Source organism: Fulmarus glacialis, unplaced genomic scaffold (assembly GCF_000690835.1).
Source record: "Fulmarus glacialis isolate BGI_N327 unplaced genomic scaffold, ASM69083v1 scaffold28954, whole genome shotgun sequence".
Lineage (NCBI taxonomy): Eukaryota > Metazoa > Chordata > Aves > Procellariiformes > Procellariidae > Fulmarus > Fulmarus glacialis.
Window position 1 is genome coordinate 537 of NW_009207840.1, and position 23,593 is coordinate 24,129.

The 23,593-nt window shown below is 47.0% G+C and overlaps 1 protein-coding gene across 1 annotated transcript in view; it reads left to right on the forward strand.

Moving 5' to 3' along the window:
* Positions 1 to 224: 224 nt before the first annotated feature.
* LOC104075702 (homeodomain-interacting protein kinase 2) overlaps positions 225 to 23,593 on the forward strand; it is a gene marked incomplete at its 5' end in the record, with an annotated part of 24,399 nt that continues 1,030 nt past the window's right edge. The window contains 9 exons of the mRNA XM_009576286.1: positions 225 to 444; positions 995 to 1,000; positions 2,034 to 2,155; positions 6,682 to 6,824; positions 7,199 to 7,378; positions 10,060 to 10,341; positions 20,344 to 20,591; positions 21,602 to 21,762; positions 23,508 to 23,591. Of these exons, the coding sequence (XP_009574581.1) occupies positions 225 to 444; positions 995 to 1,000; positions 2,034 to 2,155; positions 6,682 to 6,824; positions 7,199 to 7,378; positions 10,060 to 10,341; positions 20,344 to 20,591; positions 21,602 to 21,762; positions 23,508 to 23,591 (1,446 nt within the window). The remainder of the gene's footprint in view (positions 445 to 994; positions 1,001 to 2,033; positions 2,156 to 6,681; positions 6,825 to 7,198; positions 7,379 to 10,059; positions 10,342 to 20,343; positions 20,592 to 21,601; positions 21,763 to 23,507; positions 23,592 to 23,593) is intronic.

A 23,593-nucleotide genomic window follows, 5' to 3' on the forward strand; every position in this document is an offset into this window, starting at 1 on the left:
GTGCTCCTTTCCCCATCTCTGCCCTTGCCTCTGCACTCCTCAGTGTCCTGTTCTACCCCTTGTTTGGTTTTGGTTTGCTGGGGTTTTTTGTTTGTTTGTTTGTTTGTTTTTTTACTTTATCTTACACTATTTTACTTTATTTTATTTTTGGATTTTGCTTCTTCCAACGTACCCATCTCCCTCATTTTTTGTTTGTTTTTGTTTAATTCCCGTCATTCCTTTAGACCACCAACCTGGCTCCCACCTCCTCCAGTGCCACTATTTCCTTAGCCAACCCCGAGGTCTCCATACTAAATTACCAATCTGCACTCTACCAGCCCTCAGCAGCATCCATGGCTGCGGTGGCCCAGCGGAGCATGCCCCTGCAGACAGGAACAGCGCAGATCTGTGCCCGGCCCGACCCCTTCCAGCAAGCTCTCATCGTCTGCCCACCAGGCTTCCAAGGTAAGTAACAGCCTCACCAAGTCTTGGCCCCTTGCTGCTCCCTCCCCGCTGTTGCTTCATCTAGCTCTTGGTGGAAACAAGCTTCCTTAATGCTGATCATATTTACAGGCCAGCAATTATTCTACTGTAAGAGCAATGAGGTTGTTGCAGATGGAAATGTTTGCAGCAGCAGAGGATCTTGCAGGCACCTCCAACATCATGGGTTGGAGGTGGCTGGTCTAAAACAATGGGGCAGGCACTGAGAAGGGGTTGGGAGAGAATATGTGATATTTGTCATCCTTTGCTCTGAACAGAGTTTAAGGTTCTTCTGCCTGACTTCGGTAAACTTGAAAACTTGCCCCCACAACAACGATAAATCAGTACATAAGTAACGGGTTCATCACTTCTCAGTGATTCAGTTATTAAAAGGGGGACTCAGGATGTTAATGCAGCAGGGAGCGTGGTGCTGGTGGACATGAGGGTTTGTCCCCATAACATGCTCGTGACCGTTTATCAGTACAATTCCTTCAGCTCCAGCCCTGCTGCGAACAGCTCTGCCCATGTATACCAGTGGCAGGTACCATTGTCAGACAACTTGGGTGATGATCAGATTTAGCCACTTGTCCTTCTCTTGACTTTACATGCTGTAGCAATTTGGAAAAACTAGCCAGGTATCTGTAGGAAGTGGTCTAAATAGACCTTGGTTCAGCTGGTGCAACTTCTGCTCTTCATTTCTACAAGCCTGTCTGTGCAGCAGTCTCTAGGCACTTGTTAAATGTTCTGCAAGATTATCAAAGCTCTTTTGAACTAGGGGAGTTTAGCTAGACCTCTTCTACGTAGTTACAATACATCTCAAGGGTTTGACTTCAGAAATGTATTGCTAGAATATGTAAGCTAACATCTTCCGCTTGCTGTCTTGAGAAAGCTCTAAAGCAGAGGAGGTAGCACAGGCTGTGTCACGTGCTAATGTGGTGGAGAGGGAAGTTTCCTCCAGCTCAGTTAGGCTAATGCATGGCTGAGTCAGCAATGATTGGAGTTTGGGGTGTGCTAGATTACACGGTCAAATCAGAGTCTTTTACATATGAGTCCTGAGAAGCTGTGCAAGAGAAAATCACCTATTCCCATCAAGGCTGAGTGAGTGCACACTTCTGGATTCCCATCCCGCTGTCCCACTTGGACACAAGAGAGCATTCTCACATAGCAATGTTTTTTGGCTAGCAAGGACCATTTTCTGCTGTCAAGCCAGAGAACACGGGGGAAGAGAAGCCATTCCCTCCCCTCTGTTCCTTTTCTCCCTGTACACATTGTATTGAGATGTTTGCCACTGATTCGAGGTACCCTAAAAATATGAACTCAGTTAATCCCTCAATGTCTTTGAAAATGTCTTTTCTGCACCCTTATGCATGTATCATGTTTTATCATCATTTGATAGATATCTTTGGGCTGGGGTGGATTATGTGGGACTCCAAGAGCCCGATTTTTCGGAGGGACTGAACACTGCAATTTAAGTGGACATCAGCGAGTGCCCTTAGGCACCTCTGAAAACCAGATTCCTGTTCCTAGCAATGCTGTTGATGGCTAATGCTGTACCTTCTGTGCTGGTGGAACAGGGTTACAAGCCTCCCCTTCGAAGCATGCTGGGTATTCAGTTCGGATGGAGAACGCTGTTCCCATTGTCACTCAGGCTCCTGGGGCCCAGCCTCTTCAGATCCAGCCAGGACTCCTCGCACAGGTAAGGAGCTCTGAGGACACCGAGCTCGGCAGGTATTTTTTTGTGTTGTTCAGCTCTTGGAGGCTGAGGAGAATAGCTTTCTCTGAGGGCCTTCTGTGGTGCAGTTTGGAGACTTTGGCAGCCATATAAGGGTCTCCAGCTTTCTCCAAAACGTCCAAACCTCCCCCAGTTCATTGTTCAGCTCAAAGGCTATGTCAGAGTTGCAAAAGTCTCTGGAAGGACCTTCTTTCCTTTTGCTTCTCCACTGGAATCAGTGGGAAGCCTCAGGGGAAGCTGTGTCAGGCCTCTGCTGAGGAGGAACCAGTAATAACCTCCTTGCATCCTCCTAAACTCGTGGTCTCAGTGGTAGTTTGTGGCCAGGAGTTGCGCTGGTGAATTGCGTGCTGCCGATAAATATCTTTCATGCTTTAAGTTTGCACCCTTCTATTTTATGAGCTGCCCCTCTGCTTTTAACTTATGAGAGAGATGTAGGGGGCAGAAGCAAGGGCCCCACAGCCAAGGAGCTCTCCTTGTCAGCAGCAGTTGTTGGCACAATTGTCCGAAATGCCCTCGCAGGAAAAGCATGGTTCCTCCCAGGAAAAAAAACAAACGGGAATGGGTACCACCGATCACATGCACATCCTCAAGGGGAACCCCAGCTCCTCAAAAAGGAGGAGCAGTTCATTTCCCCTTGTGCTGGCTTCGGTGAATCTGCTCCTACTGGTTTTCAGCTGGTGCCGTGGTACCTCTGCCAATACCAAGCATGTTTCTGGCAGCAAAAAAAAAAAGTGCCTCGTATACTTAGTATTAAGTTGTGCAGCCTGGAAAAGATGACCTACAAATCAAAAATGCATGCCTCTGACTCAGGATTGGTTGATCTGCCATGCTTCCATTAATGCCAGCGCGTTCATACGCAGTCAAGTACCAGCAGACTTCAGGGTCTATGCCTGTGCATTGCATTGCCAGGGTAAGACTGTTGGTGCAATTGCCTTTCTTTGCCAGCTGCCAGTCGCGCTTATCTGGTGAAGACGGATCAAAAGACAACTTGCAGCCTGTGTGATTTCCATTAGCTGACATGCCCTGCCCCTTCCCAATAGCAGAGTCTTTTTTAGAGGGCTGTCTGAAACATCAAACCTATCTCTGTTGCAGCCTGTCGTAACAACCTACATGGGCCAGCTCTCTTGTTTGGTAGGAAAGGAGAGCCTAAGAGGCAGGGGAAACAAAAACAATGGCAAAGCGAGAAACAGTCTGTGCAGGCACAGTTGCAGGCACCATTGCTTGTGCAAGAAGTCAGCCAAGTCAGTGGGTGAAGGAGGTGACAGAGCTTTGCACACCCCCGCCATTCTGCCAGGCCTACTGAGGTGTGCTGTTACATGGGACTTGGAAGGGGTGAGAGTCGGGTCTGAAGCATCCCAAAGGCAGCAGGATCCTGAAAGGTCTTGAGACCTCCAGTCCCTTCTTTCTTCTCAGGGTGGTCTTGCTGGGGTCACCATGCAGTCTGGGGGAGGGAGGGAGTGTTCAGAAGAACCTTTGCTACCAATTTCTGTGCTCCCCCTGCTACATGAACTCCCATTTCATGGGCTGCCCCTCTCGTACTTTCTACTGATGTTTTATTCACTGTCACTTCCACAAGGGAATTTAAGCTGTTTGTGAGAAACACTCCTCACTTGCATAGATTTTTAATTTTTGATTTAATAAAAGAGAGGCAGTCTGCCTGTTGATATATCTGTCTGTCTCACATGATGAGAAATGCTAGCTGCTGCTCTGATGGCAAGGCGCTCTGATTGATGCCGGTGGCATCTGGTGTCCGCGGGCCTCGTGTGGTTCGGGCTGAGCAGCTGGTCTGATAAACAAATCTGTACCCAATTCCAGTTTCCTGAATGGAAAAACACAGCTTCTTTGTAATGCATTGTAGTCACATCTGATCTCTGAGCGGCTGTGTGTCTCTCTTTCAGCAGAGAGCTATTCCTCTCATGCACAGCTGCTTATCTAATGCTCTTCAGACCGGACCATGCAATTGCTCCAACTACTAGAGGGACTGTCCCCGGCAGAGAGCGTAGCGCCTCCGGAGCCCACTTCTGTCTTTCCACCCACCTTATTTGTCCCCCTGATCAGGCATGAAGCCGCTCCTTGTGCTCCCAGCATTGTGTAGTGCCATCGAGCTTTCTCCCCTGCCCCACATGCGGCGCAGGTCACTGTGCTTGCCTGCTCAGGATGGCTGTGGCTGGCAAAGCCTTACTGCATCCCAGTCAGCCAGCATCCAGCTCTCCCTGTGCATTTTGTATGAGACCAGCCGTCCCAGAGGAGGGACAGGGGAAGGAGCTCCAGGAGCTGGAGGGACCCAGGGCAGAAGCAGTGACAGATTTTGAGCATCGTCTTTGGCAGCTGTGTGTCTGCAGCCCACGGCGTGGAGCTAGACAGAGCAAGCAGCCTGCAAGATGCAGAGCCAGTGGTGAAAGTAACTTATTTGTAACTTCTCTGGGTCTGTTTTCACCCTTTCAAGCAATATTGCCTGAGAGGATGAAAATATATACAGAGATCCACATACTGTATGCACAGAGACCAGTGAAAGGAGACTGATCCTGTCTTTACTAATAGCCCTCTTCAGCTTCGGATCTCAAAAGAGACAAAGCTGTACAGTTTTCTGGCAGGCTTCCATGACGTGACCCAGAACTGTCCCCTGTCCTTGAATAACGCCCTGAATTCTTGATTTTCTTTCCTTTTAACTCCTTCCCAACAACACTTCTTCCCACAGAGGTCCTACCACCAGCTTTCAGAACAAACATGCTTATTCCATTAGTCGTTCTTGCTCTACATCCGAAGTGGGAGCTCCGTCACACCAGGGGACCCACCACCTCCCGAGCGCAGGGGCCAGTGCGGCGCTCCACCACGGTGGCACAATTTTGCAGTAATGCAATAACCGAGAACGGGCTGCGGCTGCTGGCACAAGCCTCCCGTGTGTAAGCACAGCGCAGTGTGCTAGTGGATCAGCCTAGACAAGTCTTATCTGCAGATTAAATGATTCAGTGGTCCTTACCTAATAAGTGAGGAATTTGTGCCTGGACCCTGACACTGCATCTGAATTTATGCACTGCAGTTGGGAAAGGAGCTTAGATTTGTTCAGTTCTCTTCCTGAAAAGGGAGGAAGCAGTTTTCTCTGCAAGTAAATCCAGATAGTACCCTGGGACTGACCACAACAGTAGTTTAGTCTCCTCTTTTAAATCAAAGCTGGGAAAAAAGGAAAAAAAGAAAAGGAAAAAAAAGCTTTTTTCCTCCATGATCTTTTTGCATCTTTGCCTTCTCCTACCTGCTCCGAGCAGCACCAGTCCGTGGTTGTGGCTCCTTAGATGAAGAGCTCTCAGGAGCCCTGTGACTGTCCATCCTTTGCAGATGTTGCTGAGAGGCCTCACCGTAGCAGCCTTTTCATCTAACTCAGCAACATGGAAAAATACAAGACAGTCAAACTTTGGAGCAGAACTGGGAAAAGGGGGGGTTTTTTGGGAGGGAGGGTGGTGCTGCTGGTGGTTTTTTGTTTTGTTTTTTTTTTTTACTGGGGGATAGGAGGTGATTATGGGGATAGTTAACGGGATTCTTGTTAGGATGGAGATGGGGACAAATGCATGCCTTGAATAAGCCTCCCCTTTTTAGCCTCCTTAGAGCTGTGAGATAACACAACACGGGTCCAATATAGTGGTGCCATTTGGGACTAAGGAGGGCCATAGCCGGTACCCCTGCATTCCCCCGCCCAGGCAGTGAGAAGCTGCCGGAGCCGCCTTCAGGCAGCATGTAGTAAAGAAAGTTTCCCAAATCAAAAAGCCACTCATCTGACTCGTGTGTGGAGTCACTGGAGCAGGGCGACCTAAGTCATGCCTATGGCAGCGCAGCTGGAGGGATGGCTGCATAGCAGAGCGATGGCTCAACTCACAGGGCAGAGATTTCCACCCCTGCAAGGGGGACATCCGCTGAGAAAAAGCTGGAGAGCACGCAGAGAAGAGAGGCATGCAATGTGTAGCCATGCACAGCTCCGCTGTGCTTTTGCTGGGGGGCTCCTGATGAGCTGGAAGCCAGCAACTGGGCTCCTTGGCCCATGCAGTAAGATGTTCCTCCTGAGGAGCACTCGCTGACCAATACTCACTCCCTTTTGGTATCCCCAAATTCCTCTTTTTTTCCTCCTTGCAAAAGCCTTGCAGCCCCCTGTTCTCTTTCCTGATCCTTGAAAAGTTCGTTCTCCTTTTAAATTCCGTTAAGTTCCTGAAGTCCTTTAGGTCCTGTTGGGATGGGAAGGAAAATTGGCTGTAGGAGGGGGAAAGTAACAATGGGACATAGTGCCCAGCTGATCTGGAGAGTCAAAATTAAAAGGTGCTAAAGAATTTGATGTTTGGGTTGGAATGCCAACCAGTTTCGATCCCTCCCATTCCCAGTTTAACCTAAAAACAGCTGCTGCTTTGGACGGCTAGGATTTTTTTCCCCTCCTTTGTGCTCTCTATATTGATACACTCGGTGTGTGATGCCTCTTGTTAAGAAATTGTTTTCCCTCTGTCTGACAGCAAGCGTGGCCCAGTGGCACTCAGCAGATCCTGCTCCCTCCCGCCTGGCAGCAGCTGACCGGGGTGGCCACCCACACTTCTGTCCAGCATGCGACCGTCATCCCGGAGTCCATGGCGGGCACCCAACCGCTGGCAGACTGGAGGTAAACTGGAGGCACTTGGAGGCTCCCTGAAGTACCCACCAGTGCTGGAGGAGGCGTGAGAAGAGCTGGGGAGGGAGGGATGGGGTCCCATGAGTCTGCGGAGCAGGGGGAGAAGGGCAGGAGGCTGCAGCCTGCAACCCTCCTGTCTGACAGCTACGGGCATCTCTCCGTTCCCCGTCCCTGAAGCGGAGTGCTGTGCCCAGGCTGCTCCCTTCAGTCGCTTCCCTGGGGGAAACGCTGCTTCCTGGGGGTGCTGGGAGCCCAACGGGCCGTGGAGGAGAGTGCCTTAGTGAAGGCGGTGGGAGCCTGTGAAAGAGCCTGCTGAAGAGCCGCCGGTTGCATTTTAAACGTGTGCTTGTCTCCCCCCTTTGCAGAAACACCCACGCTCACGGCAGCCATTATAACCCCATCATGCAGCAGCCCGCGCTGTTAGCTAGCCATGTGACTCTCCCCGCAGCCCAGCCCGTCAACGTGGGTGTTGCTCACGTCATGCGCCAGCCGCCCGCCGCCGCCACCTCCGCCAGGAAGAGTAAACAGCACCAGTCAGCGCCCCGGTAAGTGTGCGCGGCTCCCGGCGCTGGTGTTGGTCGTGGCATCGGTGAGGCAGGAGTTCGTACCTGGGTTGTTCTGAATGCAGCCCTGCAATGCAAGCATGCTGACGAGGGTGGTATTCGCTGACGTCTGTGGGGCAAAATAAAGTTTGTTCCATGGTCCACGAGTGATTAGATCACGCTTTTTGTGACTGGACTATGCTGCTTCACCTCTTCCATACCCAGGTCAGGAGAGCAGGGGGTAGGAGGTAGTCAGGCGCATTTTATACCCAGTGAGCATCATTTTGTGCGGGAGTTAATGGCTGGAGGGGATGCAGGATGGGAGACTCAGGCCCTGTTCATACAGCTTGTTATGCCGCTGTGATTACCCGAGGCGTTGTAGTCACCGTAATTAAAAATGTAACTATATTCTCAGGTTAGTGTGGTGCAGTGCCCAGTTGCCACACCTTTTCTTCCCACGTCATCCTGAAGAAGCACTCCTGAGGTGCAGTGTCTGCATTTCCACAGGGTGGTGTACCTCCAGGGGACCGCATCTTCAGGAACATGTGCCTGATGTGTGCACACAAGATCTGCCCTTTCAAAAACAACAGGATGATGACCTATCTTCTTAGCTTTAATGCCATGGGGAGTGGAGGATTGGGGTGGCTTTAGGCCACCTTCAAGCTCTCTAGCTCCTAACATAGGTGGTTGGCCCCTATCTTCAACAGTACATACCGGCAACAGATACCCGCACTGGCCTTTTTATAATCATGGCAGCATAAAACAGGGAGCATTTTATAAGGACATCTCATACAGGGGCAGTCCTTAGACACCTAAATCTATCAAGTCTCAGTAGGACCATTTGGTTCTGCAAGGAGGAGACTGGGTTTTGGTTCATACTATGTTATATGGCACAACTCAAATGATAGGATGATTGCAGTGCCTGTCACAGCCCTGTAATCTTGCCTAGAGGACAAGGCTGTTTAAGATGTATGTGCAGCTGTTCTGGGGAAAGTCCTCTGGGCTGTGAAACTAGCACATTTTTTTAAAAAAAACCAAAACAGAACAGTACAGGGGAGAGAAACAAAATCGGTCACCACTTGTGCAGTGGCAAAAACAGAGGAGCTTGTGGTTTTCCTGGGTGACTGGACTGGGGCCAGAGGACCTCTGAGTTCACAACCAGTGTGACTCTATTTAAGAGGCTACTATTTAAATCCTTCCCATTTACGTGCTCTCTAACGTTGCATTTACTTTGGGTGGGCTCCAGCTGTCTTAGTCCATTCGTAATTTAGAGCAGAGGCAGCTACGTCCCCAGCAAGCCAGGAAAAGAGAGCGCCTGTTGCAACCAGTGTGCCTGTGCAGGGCCTCCCCTCTCCCTTCCCTCTCCAGGGGCAGGGTGGCAGTGTCCAGGAGGAATTGGGCACTCTCAGAGCAACGGGTATCTACAGCTTCGTTAATTGTTATGCTTTTGTAGCCAAATGGGGAACATGCTCCTTTGGAGAGGAGGGTACTCCACGCTGCTCATTGGTATTCAAAAAGCACTGCAAATGCTACTGTGCAGCCATTTGTTATGCAAAAGACCCTGTGTAAGTTGGTATAGTGCAATACGTCCATAATGACTTCCTTTTGATGGATGCCACCTATTCCTTTTGTTAGCTCTCGGGCCAAGCTGAACATGCAGCCCAGGCCTATTTGTAGAATAAAACCAGAACTTTGTTTGCTTCCTTTTTGAATCTGCAAATGTTTTGCAATAGGCAGAAGAAATAAAAGTTTAAAAAAAAAAAAAAAAAAAGAAGAAGAAAGAAAGAAAGAAAGAAAATGTGGGAAACGAGTGAAATTGGCTTTAGTTAGTGTGCTTTGATAAATATTTCCATCTGCAGACCTGTGCTGCACTGTTTGGTGGACAGGTTCTGTGTTCAGATCCTTGATCCAAATGGGTCCTTTCCAACTGTCAGGCAGGGAAGCTGAAGTAGGAAGACTGGGAAAAAAACAGGACTTGAGAATGTTTTTCTACTGCATAATAAAAAGATTGTTCTTTTCTTTCTGATTTATATATGCTGTATCTGCTGCCTCACGTGGGGATGAAATGAAACAGTATATGTCCTCCCATCTGTGTGCTCTTATCCATGGGGCTCCACTATCCTAGAGGATGAGGCATTGGGCAGGAAATTTCATTGAAAAGATTCTTAAACAGAAAATTAAATTTTCAACTAAGAAAAGCAGTTTTCCTGATAAATGATTGTTGTTTTCCACAACAAATTCTAATTTTATCTTTAGCTTTTTCTGGCCAAAAAATATCTGGTAATGATGCATCCATGCAGGATACAGGAGAAAGGGATTATCATTTGGATTCTTTTTCCTTCTGCGACAGCCATACTGTGCCTGCCTGTGTTTTGTACGTCTGGGCTGCATGACTAGCCTCTACCTCCCAGTGCAAACTCCTGGGAGGCAGCATTTCTCATTTGAAAATTTCTAAGGAAAACAAAATTGAATTTTTTACTAAAAGAAACTACTTTTCAGCCAATTATATGAATAAGTCATGTGAGGCGCTCCATCCTTTGAAGAGGTGACTGTGCCAATTTTGCAGTTTTCCTAGATTCCATAAATCAGTGCAACTGAATCAGAAACCAGGAATCAAAAGCCATGATGATGGGCAACTTAAGCAAACCGAGTTTTAACCAGCTAACAACCCTTCCCATTTCCAGAAATGCATCCACCTATGAAGTTTCATCCTCTCAATCCATCAGCTCGCCTCAGCGGTCGAAACGAGTGAAGGAAAACACGCCTCCCCGCTGTGCCATGGTGCACAACAGCCCTGCCTGCAGCACCTCCGTCACGTGCGGCTGGGGCGATGTGGCGACCAGCACCACGCGGGAGCGGCAGCGGCAGACGATAATCATTCCCGACACCCCTAGCCCCGCAGTGAGTGTCATCACTATCAGCAGCGACACAGATGAAGAGGAGGAGCAGAAGCATGCACCCACCAGGTGAGCAGCGGCTCTCTGCTCTTCTCTGTGTGCAGGAGAGAGAGACAGAGGCAGAGAGGTGCTGGAGCATCCAGGAGTTGCTGTAGGGTCCCAAGAGCTACAGTTGGGTCTCAGCACCCAGGTCATCTTTCATTTGGGAAGAAAGATGATGGGGAGGCTAAAATACTAGCTGAGGACTCTGCAGACCTAGGTGATGTTCCCTACCGTGCTGTACATTTGCTGTGTGATCTTGGAGAAGTGTAGTAGTCTCTCTGTGCCATAGTCTGATCTGTAAGAGGAAATAATAGTTTTCTCTATCTCACAAGACTGTTGAAAGGAGACTTTAGAGATCCTATGGTGATGAGCCTCTTTAAGTCAGATAGCTGTTTAAAACAAAGACAAAAAGAAGGACTCGGAAGGAAGGTAACTTAAAATCGCCTTTTCTCTTTTGAAGTGATCCAGGCATCTGTAAAGAGCATTAAATGACACCTTCCATATGTGGTATTTTCCATAAAAAGGTCCCGAAAAACAGTTAGTGGATGTGTCATAAACACTCAGGAATGGTAAACACATTGCAAGAGGTTTGCTTAGCTCTGATTATGTTGCCAACACATCCCTGAACTATTGTCTTAAGTGGCAGAAACTGATGGCTTTTTGACTCTGCAGAGAGGCATAGATGAGGCTGTAAAGACCGTGGTGACCGAGTTTGCTCCTCAGAGAATTAACTGACCCGAGTGAACAGTGTGGCCCAGGACAGCTGCCACTGCTGATCATCTACTGTGGATGAGAGAGGACTTACTTTTCCAGGACTGTCTTTTCAGCACCTTTCATCAGATGCAAGCACTCTAGGTTTCCCATCTGATGCCAGTCACAAGACATCACCCTGCTTTATAAGTTGTAGAGAAGTAGCCTTGCAAACAGCTGAATAATTATACAATCTTCATGTTGGTAACTGAGCTAGGAATTTTTTAACCTTATCCCTCCAATATTGTCGAGAAGAGAATTAATTTTTTTATTTATTTAGGACATGCTCCATGGCAGATTTTCCTTTAATCACTGGAGATATCTATCTATATCTCTGCATCTCTGCACTGTGGTGATAAATGAAGCACTGCAAATGCGCACAGAACAGATGAGATGCATTTGGCCTCAAGGAGCTAAAAATCTGTAAAGAGGAGCCACACGATTCAGGCATCTAGGACTGCAATTTCAGCCTGCCTCCCTCCAGCTGGTGCTGCTTCACATTCCCCTTCTCCCTACCAGTGAACTCCACCGAGTAGTGAGAGCTCAGCGCCTCTCACATTCAGGCTTGCCATGAATGCAGTGGTCATTGTGGGGAACTGATCACAGGACAACGTAACGTATTTCACTTAAAAAAAAAAAATTACTATAGTATTCCTTAGTTTGGTAGAGAGAAGAAAGCATGTTTCCAGAAAGGGTTGAATGAAGGTCAGCATGGGTCAGGTGGACTATAAATAAGGAGCTCCCACTTCCAGGGCTCTTACGGGAGAGGAAGGGCAAGACAAAAGAGATCCTAAAAACTAAGGTTGTGAGGTGGGGCAGCATGAAAAGGGCAGGTACCTCAAGGGTCATGGGAGCTATTTGCAAGCGTGTTTACTCATGGTGCTGATCCCAGGCTTTGGGAGATTACATGCAAATACTTATACTACCACCTGGGTAGTATCATCTTGGGTCCAGAGTGGGGTGGAGGGAAGAGCTGGGATCCTGCAGCCACTTCAGCTAATGGTTGTCTCCTCTGCTTCAACTTTGTTGCCATCTGACCAGTTTCTTCACTCGGCACCTCTCCAGGGAAACAGACAGAACAAAGTTCTGGAAAATGTCTGGAAATTGAGTTGGGAGTTTGGAGTATTTAAATATTCGGGCAAGGTCTGCTGAGGGGTTAGGAAAGTAGTCCCAGGAGCCAGACTTACATAAACAAACTGGCTTTGATATGACTAAAGCATATTCAGGACACGTTCCTGCCTGGGATCAGATCCCTGGCTACTTTTTGTGTCCATATGGCATATCTATACAGAGTGCCAGGGCGACAGCATTCCTGGAGGGCCAAAGCTTAAGAGCTAGATTTAATTTCTGAGCCATGTAGAGACATTTCGCGCAGACGCGGGCTGTTCTCGGGCACCTTTTGGAATTCCAGAGTGAGTTAAATTGCCTGTGCAGATGTAACCAGAGCAAGTGGAGAATTAGGGGCAGAGACACAGATGGAAAACAGCATGTCCAGAATGAGAATTTTTGGTTAAAGTCTCCAGGAGAGTGAAATCAACTCGCTCAGTGCCTTTTGACCTGGGCTTATCTAAGACCAGATTCTCAGCTGGAGTAAGAATGTAGCTTCCAGTCAAGAAAGCTGTATCAGCATTTAATGCCAATGAACTTTGCCCCTGCCAAAGTTGAGGTCTTTTTCATTAAAAGTTCGTCACATTTAGGAAAGTACCTCCAAGTTTTCTTATGTATTTTTTGGCCCCAAGAAAAATGGGAGTGACAGTGAAGTATGTTCTTTACTGTAATCAGTGCCCAAATGTTCAGGATCTGAGTCGAAAATGAAACCATGCAAAGAATGCATTGTCTCACCCATATTTATGCAAATATTACCCTGTTGGGCAATCGCTGTGCTGTGGGGGTGAAAAATAAAGAATAACTTGAAACATGCTATTGGTCACATCCTAACATACTAGCTTTTTCTAGATTAGAATACAGAAATTGTACGGTACTTGACGGATCAGTCAAAGATAATTGCCTGATCCCATTTTATTGATAGCGGTGGTATCTTTGCATTAACTTCACTGACGTTGGACCAGCTCCTGCATTTGCTACAGCACTTCCTTCTCTTATTTCATGTGGGATTGGAAATTTCTCTTTGACCCATGAGACTAAAAATGTTTATTTTATTGATTGCTCAGCAAAGAGATATTAGAGCTACCTGTGGTTGTGAGAAGTAGTAGATCCTTCAACAATGTAAGAGTTCATAAGTCTCAGTTTAAGAAGGACTGGTAATGCTGATAAAATATGATAGTGCTGATGCAGGAGAGGAGCCCTACAGCTTGGATTTACTCCGACAGAAAAGCCTCTCTGTAATACGAGAGCAGCAGAGAGAGCTTTTCTAGTACATGGGATGCAACTTTTTTATTGGCGAAAGAAAAATCTGAAAAATTCAGTGTGATATGGGCAGAATTTTCCTTTTCCTAATGAAAAGCACAGATGTTCAAGTAGGATGTTTATGAAATACCAGCTGACCGGGCAGGCAGGCAAGCATGTTGCTTGTTCTTTGCTCACATGTGTTTTGCACTGTTGATGAGTGTAGCTTGGTGTAATCTTTTTAAAATCAATAGTCATCTGAAAATGTTGGGCTCCTGTTGGGTGAAGGTGCTGAGGAGGTTGGTGCAAGGTGGGCTCTGGAGGACCTGCTCGATGGAGCCTTGTCAAAGGGGGCCATCTACTGGGCCCCGGCCCCACACCTAGGGCGAAATCACAGAGGAGGGACCTTAGGTACAGTTCGGCAGGGACAGCCCTCAGAGGAATGGTCAGAGATTTTCAGGGGGCAAATTCCTGATTTAAAAGGTCAGTTTGTCAAAACCAAGGCTTTTTGCAGGCTACATTGAGATTTTTCTAGTAATATCCCCAACACAGTGAAATCTGGGGAAGCTTCAAAACTGCAAAAAGTTTTTACTTTTATTTAATGGGGGAAAAGTGTTACGGGATTAACTAATTAAGGGGAAGGCTTCTCTTTTCTGGTTTAATGGAGGAGGTTTTTTTCTTTCAAAATGTAAGCAAATAATAGGAAAAAAAAAAAAAGAAATGGTCAAAATAAAAAGGGAACAATTTTACTGAATGAAACTGTTTTTACCTGGTTTCTGATGCCCACAAAGTTTTGCATGTGACATTTTGTCCTGTAGAACAGCAGGAAAAAAAAAATGCGTATAAAAAGCACTCTATGAACAGGAAACAATTTTGTGACCCTGTTTGTTTATCACCAGTGAATTTCTAGACTCTCAGTTCAGCATCCTTTACAAAGAGACTCTATGGGCCAAAGAGATGTTTACTCCTGTGCTGTAAGATAATACCCTGACTGTTATTTATTCTGGAAAGAAGAATTTAGGTCTAACCATTACCTGTAAAGCACTGAAGAGAGTAAAAACAGAGTAGGCTTGATATTTTTCTTATCAATTTATTCCTCTTAAGTTTCTCTGCTTGCTCTAGCAAGAAAGTCAAGCAGACAGACAAGACCAACAGTGCAACTGCAGTCGCAGTAATCGGAGCACATATTCAGCAAGTAGCAGCGGTTAAGTACTCCCCAGTATGCAACTTCACATGGTGCAGTGGTTTAAATGTAAATCCTCCTTGATTAAATATTTCTGAAGCTGAAAAGTGGAGAAAAATAAAGCAACAACTTAAACACAGAGCAGAGAGGCACAAGTGCATCCTGGGATGGCTGAATTGTGGATGGGAGGGAGGGAGAGCACACGTGGTCCTGCGGGAGGGACGCGCCGGGCTGTGCTGGTGCTGCAGCGAGGGGTATTTCCATGTCCTGCCAAGGGCCACGTCGCAGAGCGTGGCAGGAGGAAGGGCTGGTGGGAAAGGCAGTGGAGGTGGCCATTGTGACATGCCTAGATGCCTTCCCATCTCGAGCAATAAGTGCAATAGCCAAGGAAAACATGACCATTTTCTTGAAACAATACAGTCATGGCCTTGAGGTGGGTGGTTTTGAGAGTGCTTCCACCCCAACGAGGCAGGAGAGCCCCTCACTTCCCCACTGCCTGCTCTCTCTGTGCTGGTATCATAAGTAACACCTCTCCAGCTTGGCTTTCCATGGGATCCTCACCGTAATTACTGTCTTCCCGGGCAAGAAAGACTGACCACAGCTGTCATGTGGGCATCCTGAGTAACTGCCTCGTGGGCCATCTTAGCTGGCACAAAATTCTTGCAGGGTTGGGTTTTTTTTCCTTTTTCTTAAAATGGTAAACTATGCAGTGAAGTCTCTGTGTAAGTTTCACCTTTATAACTGAGCATGAGCTGATGCAAGTTGTTAATTCACCTTATTCGCGTTGTAGTGCAGTGGTGGTGGAACCTACTTCAGGGGACCTTCATTCCCCTTACGCACAGAAATCGCTGGCACGCACAAACCAGGCGTTTTTGCCAACTTGCTGATGTGCATGTGTGAGGGTCAAAATACCATTTGTGATTCTTTTTTGACACCTAGCCTATTGTGGCTATGTTATGCTGTGCATAGTAATGCACTGAGTCTGCATAGCAATATGTTGACTAACTACAGTCATCTGGTAAAAAGATTGCTGCCTTCCATCTCCAGAAGACACACCAACATGCAACTAATACTTAAAATAACAGAGATAGACAGTAGCGCTCTCAGCAAACCTTCAGCAGCAGAACCTTTACAACCTGCTAAGCGATGCAGTATATATGACTTAAATAGCTACAGCACGTGCTGTATAGCCCAATAAAATGTCCTCAGTGTAGTACTTCGTAAATATTTCTTACCATCACAAATTCACAAAGATGATGAGAGCAGATTAACAGGTCGGGATGGAGGTTGACCTGAAGAGAGAAGGGCATGTTGTCAACACTGAGCATGACATAAGATTTCAACGTGAAGAGAGCAATTGCAGTTGTAGTGTGAGTTTTTGTTGGCTGACTCTATACTTTCCTAGAATAGGTGGATTATTCTGAAACAGCAAACTGAAAACATTGCATGTTATTAAGTTTTCAGTGACCTGGAACAGAATTTTTGTGATGTGATGTAAAGCTAACGTGCCATGGTATACATGCACACCGGTTCAAAGGCACAATTGTGGGATGGGTGCCTGCCTTCCCCAAACTAGAAGGCCATCTTGGTGACCCTGAGAGCTGAAAGCCTCTGTTGCTATAGTCGGCCACACTGAAAGGTTTGTACCTCTGTGGGTGAACCACATGCTGAAGAATTGCCCCTACTAGACTCTATTTGCTTTTTCTGGGATTCTGGTGTAACTTGAGATATTCAGGGAAAAAAGATCCTGTTCGTGCAATGCTATCGCATACCGAGCTTCAGCAAGTGGAAATCATCTCAAGTTGCGCTGTTACAAGAGGTGTTGTCCCTGTCCTTGTCCTTGGCTATTTAGATGGTTCCAATGTTGTTTTAACACCTAATTCAGCACCTTCTTTTCCTTAATCTCCTCTCACTTTTCCTTCTCAACATCTGCCTTCGGCACCTTTCCATTAACAGTATTTGAGATGCCCACCTTAGTTTCTTGCCCTGTGCCTGTGCACAAACTGTCTTCTCTTTCCTCCATCAGACTTTTCCTTGACATCTTTCCTTGCTGTGGGCAATAGAGACCCACGTCCGTCTCTCTGCTGTGCACTCATGAGGGTGGTATATGTTAGAGAGCTGTCTCCGAGAGCTGCTTCTGCATGTTCAAAGGCACCATCGTGCTCTGTGTCTGCACATTGGACAGACATGAATTGTTTTGTGGCCAAGTTTGAGAACAAGGTCTTCAGGACCAGGTGGGAATGGGCTACCACTCATAAACTAGTAATAAACTTACAAAGTAATGCATATTTTTCTAACGGCTGTTCTGAAAGGGAGGATGCAGCTCCAGCCAGTAAGGGTTAAAAAGCCTTCCTGTCTTATTGCTTTTCAGTCTGTGTAGATGGATTTGATGCCACTTCGGTAATCTTTCCCCCTCCCTCCTCTGGAGAATTAAAATACACCTACCCACGTAATACAGGCAGGCGCACAAGCTGACCAGGAACACTGCCGACTCTCAACACTACTAAATCACGTATGCTGCTGCTACTGTGCTTGCAGGAGGAAAAGCAATTACCAGCCTTGGAGTCAGCTTAATGGGAAGGGGGCAAGACTTCTAATAGTATTTTTCTGTGTAAGCACAAACATCCCCAAAAGCTGTGGCTGAGTTATAGGAATACAGTAAGCTTGCTGAGTAGGCAAATGCTGTGTCAACAGGTAAAAGCTCTCAGTCCTGATAGTTTGTGAGCAGGGAAGGGGATACATCAGCCTGGACCTCACACAGATAACTCCTGCATTACTGCGAGGTGGGGAGAGCAGCTGAGTCCTCAGAGGGAGCTGGAAGGAGGACAGTTGCTGGCTAGCAAGAAGGCTTTGAAAAGGGGGAGCTCTAGCTCTTCTGGCTTGACTTTTCAAAAGCCCCCATTTCGGCTTAACCGTGTATCTTTAAGCCTGTGAATCAACTGATTTTCAGCATGAGTTGGGCCTTTGATGCTTTTGAAATTCCCACCCTTAATCTCTCGGGCAGGCTGTGGTACAGCAGGTGCTGAGCTCTGGGCATGTGAATAGTCCCGACTGACTTCTCTGCCTGCTCTGACATTAACCGCAGTTGTTACCTTTCTTAAAGACAAAAATCCAGCTGCTTTCGATGGGACTCCTCGTGTGCTTGGAATGATGCAGCCTGCTGAATTGAGAGGCTAATCACTTAGGCCCTAATCCTGCAAATATTTACCCATGTGCTTTAGCTCTGTTACCGGAATAGTGCAGCTGACTTTGGTGGATGACGCATACTAGCAGTGCTAAGCCCTTGCGCAAGGCCTGGCAGGACGATAGCTCTGGTCCTTCTCGGTTTCCCACCCATGAAATGAGTTTAATATCCTGCTATGGTCCCTTTCTCTGGAAGGGTTTGGGTTTGGGGTCACTTATTTGTTCAACCAAACGTACTTGATTTTCTTGTTGTAACCAAGGAGCTGTAAGACTTTGAAGGAGAAGACTCCTTATGGTCCCTGCTTTGACAAGCTCTCAATCAAATTGGTGAAAAATATGCCCATTCTAAAACAATAAATAGCACAGATTACACAGAAAAATAGCTTTCCAGTTCTACAGCTCAGCCTTCCCATGTCAAGTGTCAGCCGAGAGCAAGTATTTCCAGTTCAGCAGCTCAGCCACTTATATAAGGAAGGGACTGTAAAAGAATAGCTAGACCTTATCACTTGTCAGAAAACTCTTTAGTGACTTGATTTTTCTTTATAAAATGTAATAACTGTCAGAGGTAGAGAATATATATCTCTTCCCAACTGGCAGCCAAGGGTAGCTGCAAAGGGCAAGCAGTGTGGATACTCATAAATGTGTGATTACAGGCATTTCTACTGAAGGAGAGAGGAATATTGATGCAATATTCGTCATTTTTATTGGCTTAATATTCTTCTTTCGTAGCACCATATCCAAACTGCTACATCTTTCTTCAGGTACAGTAGTTGTCCATCTAAGATACTATGTTGCTCTTTCCATTTCTAATCCAACACTCTCCAGCTCCTTGTGGAAAGCCAGAATACGAGGGTTCGCTGTCGTACACCTTCCCCGTCGAAAAGATCCCTGCCCCTGCAGGGATTGCTTTCAGCTTCCAGATTGCTGTGCAGTAGCTTCCCTTCCTTCTCTATCATCTGCCGCTTCAGGTGTCAACACTTTAGGATAGCAGGGGCCTCTCGAGACGTGTTTTTCACTGTGCGTAGAACAACATGGTCTTGTGTCCTCTTTGGGGCACGCCAGGATCCTGAGATGATAGCCCAGGGAAAGTCTGTGTGACGGTAACCTGTTTGTGCATGCAGCACCCCAAGGCGTTCTTTAATGGAGGAGATGATAGCTTTTCAGTTACAAGCCTTGGGAGCGAGGTGGTGAGTTGCAGCTTTTGAATGCTGACGGAGAGGCTTTGGGACGCACAAGTTGAAGGGAGCCCGCCAGTGCTCCTTTAGCACTGTGAAATAAGGCAGACAGTGTCCTTGGAAGGAAACTGTTCTCAGTATCTGTTCCACCTTTCCCTGGGTAAGAAGCGATGCTGAGACTAGGGAACAAATGGCTCCATCGCAGACTAAGACCAAATAAATCAGCTGTTCCCTGGACTGGACCGGCCAGAGTGAGAGAACGGAGAGGAGACTCCATGGGAAAGGGATCTCTCTCTTTTTAAAGCACACACTCAAGAAGTTAAGAGATGGATTTCTTTTTCTCCATGGCATTTCTGTTCCTGTTGGGGCTGTTTCCACCATTAAGCCTAATTACTTAGCTTTTTATGTGCTATCCATTTCTTTTCATCATTTTAAAAACTTCAGTTGCCATAACAACATAATGCAATCAGTGAAACACAGCAGCTATTTTCTGTAGTCATGGTCTGTGCACTGTCAAGGATGTGAACCATTTAAGCAAATCTTCACCATCCCCCTTCCTCCGTCCTCTTTCTCGCTCTCTCTTTTTCTCCCTGAACAAGCTTATAACAGGAAGGAGAAACCATCAGGAATAATTAGACACAATAGCAGAGCAAATCCCAATCGTACTCATGCAGTCTAGTCTAATGAACTTCTAGCACTAATCTTAGAAGTGTTGATGTTCCTTTTTAATCACTTTTTTGATGTCATAAATAGATTAGCTGCAGCAGGACCTTGATAATCCACGCTAGAGCCAGGAGACCCAGCACTTATTCAGAGAAAGAAAAAAAAACCAAAAGCTTTACATACTTTGCTCATTTTTTCTTCATTCGTTCCTCAGTTTCAAATGCTTTTTAAGAATATATGCCCATTGTACCATATTAGTAAATAGAACGGAGCGTATTTTGTAGATTCATGGGATTTAATCATGAAAAGTTGTAGCATCTATTATTAAATCATTGCTGGAAGGCGGGGAGCAACCGCCACGTTTTTGTGTGGGTGGTGAGACTTGCAACAAAGCATAGTATAACTGCTGGGCTTCTACTGCACAATATATAAAAAGCAGTCTGAAAATAAATCTGGCAGTCTGGTTCAGTGCTATTCTAAGCAGTGTGAATATAAGATCTATCCACGATGTCTTACTCACTCCTTGACCTCCACGAAGGCTTTCCTGGAATAGCAACGAGTGAGTTTCAAAGCCTGGGATTTGGCTTAAGCAGCCTCTCTCTGGCGGAGGACTGAAGGGTGTGCTTTGCCTTTACGGAGCTAGTCTGCCGCGGGCAGAGTCTTCTGGTGGCGTCCGAGTCAATCGTTGCCCATTCAAAAAAACTTTCCACTTATGTGCTTGTGTTTCAGCACCTTGTCCAAGCAAAGGAAGAACGTCATCAGCTGCGTCACCGTGCATGACTCCCCCTACTCCGATTCCTCCAGCAACAACAGCCCTTACGCCGTGCAGCATCGCGCAGGGCAGAATAACGGGAACACCTACGACACCAAAGGGGTTCCAGAGACTCACTGCAGTGGGAACCCCCGAACGATCATCGTGCCACCACTGAAAACCCAGGCCAGTGAGGTGTTGGTAGAGTGCGATAGCCTGGCACCAGGTAAATTGCACCTCTTCCGTCAAGAAAATTAGTAAGAAATAAATGATTTATCTTGGAAGAATCTCATTGTTCGGTTTCATTTTGTTTGTTTGTTTGTTTTGTTTTCCAAAGAAACCGTGCTCCTGCCCTTCTCTCAAGTGACACATCTGTTCTTGGGAGCCATATTGCATTGTTTATGTGCCCTGGTACACTCAGGAGTCACGGGGGCGAGTGTCGTTCCCAGTTACTTCTGTACAAACCCAAGAACAGAATGCAGCCTTTAGCTCAACATTTGACGTGAAAGGCTCCCAAATGCAAGTGTGAACCTGTGCTGCCTTGCCTTTCCTTAGGTTTACTTTAAAACGGGTAAGAGATTGAAAACACATGTGCATTTTCATCCAAACTTGTTGGCATTTCTGGGAAGAACATTTCCCCAGGATCTTCATTATGGACTGATGAGGTTTGCTCATCCAGAGCCTCCGCAATGCTAGGTAGTACAATGTGTTGAAAAGGGGCTTATGGTGGAAGTCTGGCCCAAAGCAATTGGCTTCGAGCTACTTGGCAGTCCTTTCTTTTGACGCACTGCTGGTGAACACAAAGGCTCGGAGGGTGAGCTCCCCACTAGCTCCTTCTCCCTCCCTTCCTACTCACGGTGAGGTCAGCCAAACCAGGGCTTTTTTGTGCTGTGCACGCTATACTTTCCTTCCTCTCCTTGGGATTTGTACCTGCATCGTACAGTTCTGCTGGCAGAACAGTTTCTCACACTTCTGAAGGATCTGTAAAGCCTTCTCCGGGCCCGGTTTGGGTCCAGATATCAGGTCTGCTTGTCTGCCTCTAGGATAACAGGCTGGCCGTGTATTTGAAGCACTGCTGAGATATGCTGTTAATTAAGAGAAATCATTTTCTTATCCTGCTTCTGTTGTATGTCTCCTCCCAAAAGCCACTCTGGAGGAGATTCAGTGAGGAAAAGGTAGGGTGAGCAATTAAAGAATGTGATGTAAGCTACAAATGTGTTTCCTTTCCTGGCACAGTCACCACCAGTCACCACTCATCCTCCTACAAGTCCAAGTCCTCCAGCACCGTGACCTCCACCAGCGGTCACTCTTCAGGGAGCTCGTCTGGAGCCGTTGCCTATAGGCAGCAGCGACCAGGAGCACATTTCCAGCAGCAGCAGCCTCTTAATCTAAGTCAGGTAAGTCAACCGAGACAAATTTTGGTGGTGCATCATCCAGCTGTAACCTACCACTCCTCCAGCATGGGCTGACCTGTTCCAGTCTAAAGATAGTTGGGCCCCATATCGAGTTTGATCAACGTGTTTCAACTTCACTGCAGACCTTGATCTTCCAGCTCAGGCAGTTGAGGTAGTGCAGATCGCACCCCGAGTGGGCTGGCAGTACTCTTACCATGTGTTTTGAAGTCAGATGATCTAACAGTGTGAGTGGGAATAATGTGAGAGAGAAGATGCAGTGGCTCAGACGCAAAGGAGTGAAGCAGGACCGTGGAGGAAGGACTGAATTCTCCTTAGCTATAGGTAACCATGGGGAGAGTGTCTTCCAAGTGAAGGGAGTGCATCAGCCCAGCTGCGGGTTTGGGAGGGAAGTCCCCATCAGATGCGACAAGGCAAAGCAGAGCCTCTATGCATATATGTGGCCTCATGTGATGAGTTTGATCCATCCTGTGATAAACCTGGGCTGAGATCTGGGCAAATCTCATTACTTGGCAGCATGCAGTTCTCAAGACGTTTCATAGTCTGTGATCAGAACACCTAGGGAACTCCCCAGGACCTTCAGTAAATAATGCCCTTTTCACATACTGCACCTGGGGCCTCTCTCTACCCTGAGGTGAGGTAATGAGAGTAAGGAGGTGACAGCACAGTTACCAACATTTCAAGAGGAGAAAGCCTGGAGAGCTCAGAGGACAGCGCTGGTTTGCGTCCAGAGCTGGATAGAAGCAGAACTGTGGTGTGGGGTTTTTTAAATAATTTGGGGGAGAGGAATGTCCCCTCCCCCTCAAAATGTAGTTGAAATTTAAAAATTTAAACAACCTTGAAATAAAAGTGAGTGAAAATGGAGGAAGTGGGTGAGATGCTGTTTCCAAGAGCGGGGGAGGAGTGTGGCTGCCGCATCTCAGACCACAATGACAGCGCAGGGAGTGCTTACAAAGAGGATGAGAAGGCTTGGAAGAACAGAAGGAAATAACATGGAGCATTGCCCTTCTTGCCTTCTAATTCCTACTTTATTTAATACTCTGACTACAAATGACCAGGAAAACTCTTTGACGTTATTATGCAGTGCAAAAAAAAAACCTTAGAAAGTCCCTGGAAAAGTACATTGCTCCTGTCCCACTGCTAGAAAATTGCCTGTGCTCAAGTAATTATAGCTGATTGCACGAGGGCACCAGGATCTGATTGAGCCAAGGGTTTTATCTTTAAAAAATAAAGTAGTTATTTTACTAACTGAGGCAATGATAACCGCAAAGACCCAAACTGAGCAAAAATAAATTGCCTGTTCCAGGCGTAGTTAGGCAACTTCATTCCCCTGAGCTATCAGCGCACCATATTTCGTTCACTAACAAAAGCCGAGTGTTGTGCGAGCGACCGGACTTGAGGAAGATGTTCTTAGGAGCCAGGTATCCAAGGTTGGGTCTTCACGTTAGCTGTGCCAGCAGGTGGTGGCTCGAAGTGGGGGACTCCGTTGTCCTTTTGGGGGCCATTTTGGTGAATGTATGAAACTACACGGTCTTCCTAGACTTGGGAGGGACCCTTTGCCATCACCCGTTTCCAAGGGAAGACTGGTGGTGCTGAGGGCATCAGGAGGAGCGCAAGGGACTTTCCTGAGGCCGTCCTGGTGTCGTAGGGAGGCTCCCAGGCACCGCTGAGGAGGTAAAGAGCCATCTCTTGTCTTGTAACCGCTTATCACTGTTGCTGTCTTTATCCAGGCCCAGCAGCACATCGCGACCGATCGCACAGGGAGTCACCGGAGACAGCAAGCCTACATCACTCCAACGATAGCTCAGGCCCCGTA